The 14,017-nt window shown below is 41.3% G+C and overlaps 1 protein-coding gene across 1 annotated transcript in view; it reads left to right on the top strand.

Moving 5' to 3' along the window:
• Positions 1-14,017, top strand: part of arhgef10la (Rho guanine nucleotide exchange factor (GEF) 10-like a) — a 110,813-nt gene that overhangs the window by 28,395 nt on the left and 68,401 nt on the right. The window contains exons 11-16 of the mRNA XM_008306919.1: positions 227-406; positions 1,558-1,674; positions 6,822-6,914; positions 7,817-7,987; positions 9,972-10,117; positions 10,986-11,158. Of these exons, the coding sequence (XP_008305141.1) occupies positions 227-406; positions 1,558-1,674; positions 6,822-6,914; positions 7,817-7,987; positions 9,972-10,117; positions 10,986-11,158 (880 nt within the window). The remainder of the gene's footprint in view (positions 1-226; positions 407-1,557; positions 1,675-6,821; positions 6,915-7,816; positions 7,988-9,971; positions 10,118-10,985; positions 11,159-14,017) is intronic.

The following is a 14,017-nucleotide window of genomic DNA, read 5'->3' as shown; positions in this document are numbered from 1 at the left end:
CAGGTGAATCCGTCGGATTGCTTTGCTTCCAGGCATCGTGACTACATTTCCTCGCTTCCCTCGATTCACAGGATATTTTTCAGTTACCCCTCAGTTGTCTATTTATGCTGCTGAAAGGAAGAGATGGTGGATAGTTGATTCATCTTAAGCACCCGTCCACCCACGCACATACATATGCACATATAAACAACTGTAAAAACCCAATTTTCTGTCACAATCTCAACAGGAGTACCACAGACCATTGATGGAAGCTGATCCACGCATCCTGAGTCCACGGAAGATCCGGCCCATATTTTACCGAATCAGAGAGATCACACAGTGCCACTCCATGTTTCAAATTGCTCTAGCATCACGTGTGGCTGAGTGGGACTGCACTGAGAAAATTGGAGACTTATTTGTCGCCTCGGTTAGTGTGCGTGCATGTGCATGTTTATGGTATGTACATTCATATGTGGGGAACTACAAATGCAGCTGGAGTCTTATTTGCCGGCTGGTGTGTGTGTGTGTTATGTGCATTCCTTGTTTGTTTCTGTCTAAAACGCAATCAAAGACTTGCATTCTGGGTAGAAGCACTCATATTTTTCTTGCCATTTCTGTCCAACTTTATAACACAGTCTCTGCTACCAGAGCTATAATGAGCTACAGGTTTTAGATTGAGCAAACAGGGATAGTTTACCCCAAACATGGAATCAATTTCAGTGTTGATGAATATCTCCACCACATTCAATGCTCTCTGGGATATGTGTTTACAATTTTTGGCGCTAGAATAGTAGTGCTCAATGCGAGTTTTCTTTTGTGAGTCTCGGCACTGTGCTCATCCATAAGATCCGCTCATTATTTGCCTATTAGAGGGACTGATTTGACTCTCTCCACTGCTGGCCATTATAGTGCTGTTCCACTGATATCCTAAGACCCACCACCAAATGAGGCCACATTGGAAAGGCAAAGTACTGGGACTGTGTACTCTTCACTGAGCTCCCTCTTTTTTTTTTTCAGGTGGTAATGTATTGGTACCTGCAGGGCTTGTAGTAATATCTCAGAGGCAGGGTGCTAAGGGAGGGTGTGGGCAAAGAGGGTTAATTCCTTCATGCGATTTGCCAATTCCCCACCACTCCTCAAACTGCCACTATCAGCTGCCTGGTGTGGGTTTAATTGAGGAGAGAGAATAAATGTCTGCTGCAGAACTGACACACCCTCCCCCCCCACCACACACACACAGACTCACACAGTGTGCCACCTCATTCCTCTTTGCCCAACTTCTTAAATGGCTCGTGAAGGGTGTTTTGCAGTAGCTAGAATAGTAAACAAGCCATTTTTTTTAAAAGCACTATACTTAAATGTCCATTTTCTAGCCTCTCCTTAGATTGAAATTACCTGCAAGTCACCCTGCAAACAGGATGGTTAGCCAGAACTTTAAGATGTCAAAGGAAATACAAGACTGCGGATGCCGTGGTAAAGGCAAAATGTGTCAGAGCACTAAACCCTTTAATTTGTTGTTGTTAGCTGTTACAAATTCAGATGAATATGCTCTCTATTTATACTGTGTGTTTTCCACAGTTTTCCAAGTCCATGGTTCTGGATGTGTACAGCGATTATGTGAACAACTTCACCAATGCCATGGCTCTTATTAAAAAGGCATGCATGTCCAAGCCAGCTTTCCTGGAATTCTTAAAGGTGAGCTTCAGCCCCTCAGCACAATATAGTTTTCACAGCATGTGTTTTTTCTTTTGTTTGTTTGTTGTTGTTTTTTTTTTTTTTGTCAAATTAAAGAAACCCAGCTGTGCTTTAGCTCCTGTTTGTTTTTCTTTCTGATGTTCAGCAGATGTGGAATCCATCAAAACCTCAAAGCCAAATGATCCATATAATGCATAAATCTCAGGTTTTGAAAGACACAGAGAAAGAATTCAGTGGATAGAAAGTGGCTATGTACACAAATGTATGTTATTTACACAGATGGTGTTAAAGTCTGTCCTGACTGTGTGAATTCAGCTAAATCAGCAATTAGACTGAAGAAATGCAGAGCCAGTTTCTAACCCTGGAAATGTCAGAGGTTGTCGACAGAATGAACATGTCCTGTATTCACATTATGATGACATGATCAGAAAACAGATTGATTCACAAAAACAGGAAATTGAAACACTTCCAGTTATTCAATATGTGGAATGTGAAGTAAAAATGGACCACTCTCCATAGAAAGACAATCAAAATGTGTTCTTCTGTTCATTTAGTATTTCAGACATTAATTAAGGATCAGTAGAAAAGGTGCCAGGCAGCATGAAAGGTGCCATGAAATGATTTAAATGTGCCGAGATGAACAATTCTCTGTGCACCTGGCATGCAGGCATGACTATGACCTGGATCACTGAGCTGTAATGCTGATTTACAGAACCAGATCACACAGCTGACAGCCTCGCATGTTACTCCAGATAACATGCGTCCCGTCCTTTCTGTTTAAAGGTTCCTCTGTCTGTCTGCTGCAGCTCTCGCTGGCAACGAGAAGACAAACCAAATAAAAAATTGAACAGACACACACTGGAAAAATCATTGAATCAATGACAGGTTCTATTATGTTGCTTTGAAAACATTGTGAAAGCACCACCTGCATGTGCATGACCACAAGGCCTATTAATTTCAGAGTTAGCTAACATTTCACTGTGATATGACAGCTGCATTTGTAGAGCAACATCAAGGTGAGCTCAGTAAAGATAGTAATAGAAAATAACTTAAAAGAAATTAAATTGAGTCATATTATCTGTGCAATTATTTGCAATGATATAAACAGCTGTTTATTCTTGTACACAGAACAAATGCTAAAACAGCAAATCAAACAAAACATAAAATCTCATAACAATCATAGTGTCTCATTAGGTTAATATCTTTGAAATGGTTTTGCATTTATATGCTTTGTAGAAGTCTTGCCTAGACTGAAATCACTGTGTTTTGGCTGGAGAATGGTTTGGCTGCACCTCATTATCAATCTGCTATAGATTATTATCGTATATTTGTGTTTCTTCAAACCAGTGACAGTCTTCTTAAGCAGCGCTAAGCCCAGAGGCTTTGAATAGAAAAGAATGCAGCAATGCAACAAAAATAGCAACAAATGTAATGTGACATAGTCGTGAGTATATATGAGCCTCTGTATATGTACAATAAATGCCTGAAAAGCAAAGCCTGAATCTGCACCAGTGTCTGTCATGAGGAAAAAAAAAAATAAATCACAACTCTCTCTGCTTGAAACTATCACTATTGGGATCTAAAACCTGACTGCTCTTGTGTGTGACACTGAAATTTTTAGCTAGAATCCACTTGAGGAGGAACATATCATTGAAATGATTTACTTGTGGTCAAGGAAAGTCATCTCTCTTGGTGCTGCCTCGAGATGTATGTGGAGGAGGGAGATGTCATCCCTCCCTCCGCAAAAGAGATCATCATGTGTAGAATAACATTTTGTGGCAAAGAATTGTGCACACGCATTGATTTTCCTGCATCTTTACAACAGACATAATGAGTGCAAAGGCATCATGTCCCCTCGGCACAATAATGAGAAACTGATGGCTAATTAATGTTGCCAGGCTGAAATAAACTTTAACTGTCCTTTGAGTCCAGACTCCTGGCTCTACTCCCTGGTTACTCTGGCCACTTCTCTTAGTTGGGAAGGGGAACCAGGAGTCCTACTCTGCCACAAATGGTGTTTCCCATCGGTGATTATTACAGGCGAGACCTCTCTATCAGCTGAGAAAATTCAGATCATGCTCTGAATGAGGAGTCAGGTGAACTGCAGCTGCTGCATTCATATCATTTGAGAGTGTTGTGGTTTTATATGCCGCCTGTGTTAGACGCATTTGGCTGAGCACGGCTGCTCTCCAATAGGGAGATAGAGAGGGTCTCCTCAAAAGCTCTCTTACCCAAAACAGCCTGTACCTGACACCACTCAAGCATTCTCAGTGCATGAGGCACCACAGAGTCCATCTCCAGTGACATCTTGACCTGGTCAGGTGTGGTGGAAAAGATTTCACTCTGTGCTCCTCAAACTTTTTATGGAATCCCTCAGAGGTCACTTTTGGTTTAACTGGCCACCCAAAAAAACGTATGTGTCCGTCCGGTCACTGAACATTGCATCAGGCAGATAAAGTCTTGGAGATCATTGCCTTAGCACCCTCACTGTGACTTGACAGTTGGGTGGCTGCTGACCAGTGACCGCTGGCGTCTTTGTCAAGTGATTGTGTGTAACATTTATTTCTCAAGGGGCTTCCTTCTAACACCTGCTGTCCTCACTGTGCACTCTTGGTCTGCACCATTCAGAAGGAAAATAGGACAATCTTTGTGTGTATGTTTTTTTCTTTTTTAATCAAAAATCAGTGGTCTCAGAAGCTGACTTTGGAGCTTCAGTGACTAAAGAAAGGCTGTGTCAGGAATCAGTTGTATGCACAGCGATGGAGGCCTGTAACATTTGCATCCTGCCACACTTGTACAAATTGCTGACTTCAGGGATCACCTTACACCTTCTACACAACCAGTACAATGAGAGAGTCTTAGTTTTGTAGTGAATGGCTGGTTAAGCAATGTACATTTCAATTTACAGAATCTGGCACCTTTATTCATGAGTCTTGAGTGTACAGTCGTCCTAAAATGTATTCCTACCCTTCCATTAAAGAAAAGGCAAAATTCACAATAGTCACTCAAATAACTAGAAACTGAAAAAAAAGTAATAATAAATAAAAATGTACTAAATTATAATTTCGTGAAATAAGACATTGCTTTTGAATTGTGGTTGAATAGAATAATTTTAAAAAAAAACAAGCAACAAACAAAACTGTCCTGGACAAATTAGAGCACTTTGCTGATGAGCAGTGGGCCAAAATACCTGTTAACAGGTGCAGAAGTCTGATTGAGAATTACAGAAAACACCTGATTGCAGTGATTGGCTCAAAGGGTTGTTCAACAAAATATTAGTTTACGGGTCCCGTCATGCTTGTTTGCTTGTTTGTTTTGTTGTTGTTTTTGAAAAAGTATTTCTGTTGAACTATAATTCAAAAGCAATGTCATGATTTTCTTTTTTTTTAATTATTATTATTACGTTTGTCAATTTCAACTTATTTCAGTGACAGCTGTTTTTTTCCTTCGTTAATGGGAGGGTATGAATACATTTGAGGAAGATTGTACATGTTATATTTACATATTCTACCATGTCCATCCATCCCTTATCAATACACTGCTTAATCCTCAATCTTCAAAATATGTTGCCTTTTCATTTGTGTAAATGTCTTTAATATAACTTGATAATATGCAGTATGTGATGATATATGAGACAGTAACTGAAGGTGTGATAACATGAATATGAAGACCAAAAAAGTGGAGGTATTCATCTTTCATTGAGCTCAGCTCGAAACATCAGATAAGCTTAGATACATAAGATTTAAAAGACTGTGATGTCAAGTGCTACAAAAACACATACTAAAGACCATCATATCCCAATTACCAAACTATCTCATCTAATATCAACATGTAAATTTCAATCCAGTTTATTTTATAACTCAATCAATCAGTCAGACTTTATTTCTGTAGTACTTTTAATACAAATGAAATGTAAGAAAAATTGCTTTACAGATGAAAGGAATGAAAATGCAATAAAGCATTACAAACAACAACCCTCGGCCTCAACATAACATCATGCTATAAATGAAGGATTCAGAAACACTAGGGTAAAGGAGCTAAGAAAATGCTACCTCGAATATCACATGCCATGAGGAAGTTTAATATGAAACAAAAAATAGAAAGTTAAAACAAATTAAAAATGATATATATATTTAACCCTATTCAGGACTTTCATGTTGCCATATGTAGAAGGTCTTTCGGGGTCCATTAGACCCCAAGAAAGAATATGTGCAAAGTATTTGTTGGTATTCATTATAGACTTTTATACTATGTTAAATACATTTTCTGATAAGTTGGCATATTTTTGGTTCCAAATGCATGATATATATGCAAAATATATGTAGCAAGATAAATAGGACAAAATAAATGTCAAAATTCAGAAAAACAGAATATAAAAGTAAGAAAAAATGAAGTGATAAGAGATTCACTGAACAGACTAAAACATGTAAATAAGTAAAGAAAAGAAATCCGAAAATAAAACTACTTCTAGAAATACTAATAGTAATAAATTGATTAAATCAACTGAATCAATTCAAAAGCCCAGCAAAAAAGGTAGGTCTTGAATTTGCCTTTGAAAACATCGACACTCTCTGCTGCCCTCATTTTACATGATGAAGTTTACATTAAATTGATATTCACCAGTTCTAACCTAAATATGTTATTTTAAAATGACAAAAAGAGCTTTATAGCCCTAAGGAAAAGTATGCTTCAAATAATTCTATATATTGTCTCTTATATCGGATCTCCAAAGTTTGAGAAATTGATTTTCTTCCCTCTGTTTTTTTTCTAAACTTTCTTCCTTACAATTGATCTTCTCCAACCTTTTCTATCATACCATCTATTAAACACGATTTGCCTTTTAATCCTGATGGTGTCGTAATGACACAGACTTAACACTGCACCGCAACGATATCTTTCCCTGACCTGCGCCCACAGTAGCACATTAGACATAACACACATTTCAAAATCTCCTCTTTTATATGACTAAGAGACCCTGATTTTCATACCTCATTCACCCACTCACACGCCTACATGTACTCCACAGAGAATTCTGACAAGCTCCTCTTGAAGTGGGAATAGTTTCCGTTTAATGGCCTTTCTGTGAAAGACTATTTTTCTAACTGCATGTGTCTCATTTCATTCTGTTTTTGCTCTTTTGATTCCAGAAGAAGCAGGCCTCCAGCGTGGACCGGATCACTCTGTATGGCCTGATGGTTAAACCCATTCAAAGATTCCCTCAGTTCATATTGCTCCTGCAGGTATAAAATGTTGTTTGTACAGGTCTAGTCATTTAATTTGTTTTAATTTAATCAATCCCTTTAAGTCTTCCTTGCTGAAACACTTTCGAGTCAAATTAAAGATTCAGCAGCACAGACGCTGATAAAGATGCAAAGCTGCAAGGCCACAGAATTGATTATGGATTTTAACTTATCCAAAGCACAAGAAGTCCTACCTTTCGTTTTCTACAGCTTGAAAAGTAGCTAGCCACATCAGTTTTTCATATTGCTGGCTTTATAACCAGACTTCCACTTTCTATTTTGTGCAAAGATTTGGATTCCAGCTTGACTTGCTGGATCTGCAGTAGCTCATTTCATCCCTCAGTAGGCATTGATTATCCATGAATTCAAAAGATAAGTTATGAATGTGAATCAGGCATTTTCTTCCAGCCTAAACTCAGTACTCCAAAGAGGAAGTGTATGCATTAAATCATACATTACAGGGAAGTGGAGCTGAAGGCAGTGATGTACATCTGAGATGCATATCAAGACAACAGCAAGCTTTTCACTGGGTCATAGATGCAGGACAAATATAGATATGCAAGTCACACAATATGCAGTTTGACAGACTTTGATCATTGTGGAGTTTTTGAATTTGTTTTTATCGCTTCTGAGCTTTGCAGAGTTTACATAACCACTGGAAAGTCAGCGTTGTGTACACAGTTACCTAGATCCTCTGGAAACTGTGACACTCACGCACCTAAACTCAAAGAAAGCATTTGACACAGATTTAAACATTTTAAGGAGAAGAAAACACTGTCATCGACAGCACACTATTTTGCTCAGTGCATTGCAGGATGCAGAGAAAACATGAAATCACAAACAGCTTTATGTTTTTAACTTGCAGTGTTTTTACCTAAAACTTTCCCTGTGACCTTTTTCAGGACATGCTTAAGAATACACCAAAGGGCCACGTGGATCGCCTGCCCCTGCAGCTGGCACTCACAGAGCTGGAGATGCTAGCTGAGAAGTTGAATGAACAGAAACGAGTCGCTGACCAGATTGCAGAGACTCAACAACTAGCCCGCAGCGTCAGTGATCGCTTGCTCAGTAAGGTGACTGGATACATATGGACTTCCTCGTGCACGTGTCCGTGCACTTGGACACGCACACTGGCCCCAATCAAATCAGCTGCGAGCCAGCCTCTGAGCCCGACAACTCCTCCGCGTTGTTATCGCTGTGAGCCAAACACCTAGAAATTAAACTAGTATATAGCAATCACTTATATCACTTTCTCCAACATTAATCTAGGGAGGCATTTTTATTTAGAGAAATTATCTCATAGAAATGATGCCCATTATCATCCCTAAACAGTACCAAATGCAATGGCAGAGGCGTTGCTTCTCCATTACCGCACTGAAATTACAGTCCTGCCGCTGCAAATCTGAACAAATGCTGCTCTGAATAAGAAGAATTAGGGAGTAAATGAGACATTTAATTGGAAACTGTAAGAGAGCTATCTCTTTCACCCTGACGGTCTCCCTCTTCCTCTCTCTTTTTCCACTTTACCCCCCGTCAATTCCCCTCTTGCACTTGCTTGCTTACTCTCTTGCTTACCTTCTTAGTCCACTTACACACTTTTCTTCTCTTTCTCCAGCATGGCTGCATCTTCCTCTGTCTTCCTCACTCTTTCGTCCTCCCCCCCTTTTTTTTTTTTATTTCTCTCTATCAGCCCTTGCTTTCCAGGACTCTGAGATGAGCTGATTCGGCCAATCTCCTCCACTCGCACAGAATTCCATTTGCTGCGGTGACACTGCAGAATTCCAATAGGAAGCAGTCTCCTCTATTGCCCCCATAACCATCAAATGAAATATTCATTCTTTGTCTCAAAGTATCTAAGTCACCAGAATAGGACAGATAACAATGTGAGTGAGAATGGGTTTCATACACACTCGCACACACATGCACCCCCTGTTCACATGAGTACACATGCATGGCTCTATGCCCTCTGTGCCTACTGATGCTTGAAAACTTTACGGGTGTATTCTCACAGCAGCCACCTCTCAAAGGAGCTGAATGATTTCGCGGCCATCAAACAGCAATCCAGGTCGGACTAATGACTCATTTTGTGAGCAATCTGCACCAAAATCAGCTACAGCTTGCAGATAGGATGTCGTCTTTTGTGAAATGTGGTCAGCTGCATTACTGCACTGCAGGTTGTAGAACGGGTGCAGCGGAGGGATTCATTATTTGCTAAGATTTGTGCCTTTCTCACGAAAACACAAACATCAAGGTATCAGGATGTGAACTTTCGTTTGGACTAGGTCGGCTCTGGCATCACTTTAATTGCGATGAGCCTGCCTTAGTTTGGTGCAGTATGCATAAAATAGAAGTATTGATTTAGGCAGTTATAAAAAGAAGCTGGACCAAAGTGATAAAAAGCTTTCTGTTGCTATTTCCCTTTGCCAAACATATGGATGACTGGAAAGCACAGCATGTGCCAACATACTGTAGCATAAATTGCATCTGTTATTGGATTCCTTTACTCTGTCTGCATGTGGGTGTGTACGTGTAAAGGTGTGCACACAACACACATTTGTGTCCCTGTGTAGTTTCTATGTTGTGGTGGAAAGGATTGTGTATCCTAATGCTCGTAAGCTAAGCCACTTTGGACTCTGTGATAGTGGTAAGGTGGATAGCGTGGTACAGACAAAAGGACAAAAAATAATTGGAAGCATGTTTTGGAAGTACAAAAAATAATACAAAACATTTCTGGCAAATCCTGGAGCCTAAATAAAGCGAAAGCTGCCTTTAGGGTCCTTGCCACTGTAAAAATGTGCACACAGCAAAGCTAGTGGAAGTTCACTAAATGAAAAGACTACAGACAGATGTGTGTGTGTGTGTGTGTGTGTGTGTGTGTGTGTGTGTGTGTGTGTACATACAGTGACCTTCAGCAGAATGAATATGTTGCTAATCCCTGATGAGACATCTGTTCCTCCAAGCCTGACTTCTGCGTCCTCCAGGCACTAAACTCCGGAGGACTGGCCCTTTGTGATACTGTCTCCTCCGCCTCTGATCTGATTGCTGTGTCCCTTTTAGCAACTGAACTTGGAGCAGGGGTCACTGGTCCTTTGTGAGACGCTTATTGAGACTGTGTACGGCGAACGGGGACAAGTCCTGAAGTCGAAGGAGCGAAAGGTCTTCCTCTTTGATGATGTGCTCATCTGTGCCAACATAAATGTCAAGTAAGTCCCTCTTGTAGAGCAAGTTGAGCTACATGCCCTTGCATTGAAGAATACTTTGATAATGCGTTTATAATGTGTAGGTCTGGCATGGAGCTGTGTGGAAGTTTTGAAAGAAGAGTCTGGTAAACTGCACAGTTTGAAGAAATTGCTGTTAGGTGGCACAGGGCTCTAATGTGATGCCCTAGGTTTTGCAAGGATATTTGGCAAACTGCATAGTAAAGAGAAATAGCCGCTAGGGGTTTTGAGCACTATCTGGAGTTGCAGGAGCTTTATCAGCTTTAAACAAATGGTAGAATACCTAACTACAGCTGCAGGAGTCCTAGATTACTGACGTAAAACATTTTTTGGTTTCTTTCCAATTTATCTTCTGTGACAGCACCATTGATCACATCTCTCTCTCTCTCCGTCTCTTCTCCTCTCTCTCTCTTTCTCGAGAGAAGTAAACAGGAAAGAGGATTTTGTATATTTTGCAAAGCCGCTGTCAGAGATGTTGCTTAAAGCCCTCTTGTTCAGCCTTCAAAGTAATTATCGCTCTACGTCTCATTCAACTTGACTGTCCCGAAGTTGACTTTGTCTGCCCTCCAGGATCTTGACAAACCGATCACAATGTTGATTGTCTGCGTGATTACAGGAATACATGAATAGCAATGAACTCCTCCTCACAGCCAGGGGTACAATTTTGGCGGGGAACATGGGTGATCATACAAATTCTAATTCCCACTCCCAACTCTTCTTCATGGCATTGTGAGGAGCATCTTCCCCCCATGGTGTGCTGGGTGTAGTGCTGTTAGCGGGATGCGGATATGGAGGAAATTTCTAGTTATCCTTTTAAATATTCCCTGTTCCTTCCCCTTCTTATCTCCACAAGGGGGCCTCCAGATATCAGCAGCCTTGTCCCTGTCGGCCCCAAGTACACCATGAAGTGGAGCGCCCCCTTACAGCAGGTGCAAGTCGTAGAAGTTGGACAAGAGGGCTCTCAAAACAAAGACACCTTGTTCCAGCAGAGTGGGACCAAAAGGCCAAGTGGGACCTACACTTCAGGTAAGATAAAAAAAAAAAACCAACAACACGCGAACCCATCCTATCATATTCCTCTTCCATATGTGTCTAGTTAATCTCATCACTTGGACTGACTGTTAGTCTCAGCCCCTTCCTCTGACTCAGCAACGCTAATCTGTTTCCGTTCTCAAGTGTCACATGGAGGGGAGGAGATGCATCCGTGCTGCTTGTCACTCTGATTGAGGATGTGTTTGTGAGGGGGATGGTGATGATGGTCACTTGTTCCCATCTGCCTGGGGTGTTTTATCTTGGAGAGCGATGTGGGGGTAGTGAGCCCTCTGCCGCATCATCCTCGCAGTCTCATTTCACTCTCTGATAGACCACAAACACATCCAGAGTGGAGTCATCAATCTGTAGAGATTATTCCCTCCCTTTCCAGGCCCAATTAGAGAGCCAGTAGCAGTAGATAGGAATCTGTGGTTGAAACACTAGTTCCTCCGCCACCCCTCACAAAACTCTGGTGTATACAGAGCTTGACGAGATCCCTGATAAATGTGCCATGGGAAAAAGGGAGATACAAAGCCTTATCAGGATGTAATGCTACACACTTTTTAAAGTTGCAGCTCCATGACTTAAATATTAATGGCGCCTTCTTCAGAGCTCCTCGTGTCATGCTCTGCAAGCAGCTACTGTTTTGAGAGCTGGTTTAGATTCTCACTGGATTTAGATTTTGCTGTTGTTCAGGCGGGTGTATGCTTGTATACTCGCAACTTTGCTGCAAGGTTCTAGGATCATTTAAGGTTAGCTCTCAGTGCAGCTGTCTGTCTTCCTTTACCTGTGTATAACTCTGCAAATGCTATGCCTCACAGTGGTCCTGGATACTGATTCTGACATTCTCTCGTCTTCTTTTTTTCACCGTTTCGACACAGTGTGGTCACCTTAATCACGTCTATCCAGAAACCTCTCTGAACATCTGTGGGGCTGTTGCCCAAATTTCCATTCAGACCGGCAGTCCCATCTATTTATAGTCCTCTGTGATGTCATTCAGTGGGGTGTCTCGTCTAAATCCTGCTCTCCCTCAGCATGACTCAAAATGGAGTCATTTTTCATCTTCTGCAGGCCCTGGCACCCTTCTTTATTGAAGAAAACTGGCCTTTAGGGATATCGAGGTTCGTCTTTTTTCACTCTACCCTTTGCCTCTGCCTGTGTCTCTATCATGCTGCCCCTCTCCTTGTCTGTTCCTTCCAACACACAGAAAGTCCAAAATGTTTATGCTTTTTCCTAAAAGCCTCTTGTGCCAGCTGTTTATGCTCATGCTGACTTTGCTCATTCTACCCCATTATACCTCCTTTATTGCTGGTTCCCTTCTGACCCGTTGTCAGACATGCAGTTTTTTTTTTTTTGTCAGAAGTGCACCACTGGGCTTTGGCCGGGGATCAGACAAGGGTTTTTGATGCAGGTGTGGAAGCCGCATTGTCTTTAAAGCCACTTGCTAGCATCACTGGCACAGCAGCTGAGTGCAAGCATGGACCCCTCTGGGCTCAGGCCTTCCACACCAGTGAGTTATGTGCCTGGCGGCTGGTGTGGATAGCCATGTCTGAGTGTATAAACCATATCCTGCCTCACCAACGGGATTACGCTGGATTACAACTCAGCACATTCACCTCTCGGGCTGTAGCCAACAGCGGGCCCGAGAGGACTCAATGAACCTGCACAAGGTTCCAGGCAATCCCTTTGGAAAGGACAGGAAAACATTGTTCTCGCAGCTCGCACACCCCTTTATATTCAGATGTCTCACCTATTGATTTCCTTGCACAGATGACAGATGTCACTGTCTGCCAGCGTCAGAGATCCCATTAAACCCCAAAAGCTACAATGGAGCTCTTTAGATGAAGAATACGAACCCACCCCTCCCTTTTCTCTCTCCCCCTTCCCTCTTATGGTTTTACTCTCACTCCATTTATGCATGTGAATAGACAAAAAGCTGCAGGTCCCCTCAGAGGAGCATGCCTCAGTCAGCCCGCCTACCGGCTCAGCTCTTCTGCTACTTTATTATGTGGTAGCGGTGACAGTGCAGGACAGCTCTGGAGCAAAATCTACCTGCAGAATTTAATTAGGCAGTTCTCACAGAGCCCGCTGCTGGGGAGATGTGGGCCAGGGGAGCTAGGACGGAGGATGGCAGACAGGAGGAGACACAGCTATCGATTCTTGGCAGTAGGAGAGAGAGACTTTGAAAGCGGCGGACCTCAAATCGATGCTGAATTTTGTGTCTAATGAGACACCTGCATTCCTTTTGGCCAGCAAAAGGGCATCATAGCTCCAAATAACAGTTTCTCCATCTAATTTTTTTTTTTTTTTGCTCATAAATTCACTCTCTGTAGTCCAGCAAATAATGAAGATCGATCCATCCGCACATCGAACCTCTTTTATTAGTGCCATTGGAGTTTCAACAAAAGCAACTTTTCTTTCTGCACTCCCACGAGTTCTGAGACAATGTCATTGTTTTCTCTCCATTTGTGCAACTCTTTGACCTTGAGCTTTCTTATATAGCGTATTGCTGAGTGCACATCAGGGCAGTTGGTGCACATATCACATGTTTATTATAAATAGATTGTATCTATTAAAAGGCTTAGTTAATTGCTACAAAATGAATTGGCAACAGTTTGTTTAAATAATTGTTTAATGAAAAATCTCAAACATTCACTGGTTCCTTTAATCATTTTGCATTGACAGTTTATATATTAACTGATTCATCTTGCAATCAAGAACAAAGCAATAAACAGACAAATCAATGATAAACCAATCATTTCTTGCAGCTGTTATTTATTTGCAACATTTCCAGTCTTCCTTACAAAAAAAACCAACTAGTGAACGATTCAATCAAACTTACCTGGTTGTCTT

This window comes from Stegastes partitus, unplaced genomic scaffold (assembly GCF_000690725.1).
Source record: "Stegastes partitus isolate 25-593 unplaced genomic scaffold, Stegastes_partitus-1.0.2 Scaffold49, whole genome shotgun sequence".
Classification (NCBI taxonomy): Eukaryota; Metazoa; Chordata; class Actinopteri; family Pomacentridae; genus Stegastes; species Stegastes partitus.
The sequence above is the reverse complement of the archived record's forward strand: the minus strand, read 5'-3'. Positions and strand labels throughout refer to the sequence as shown.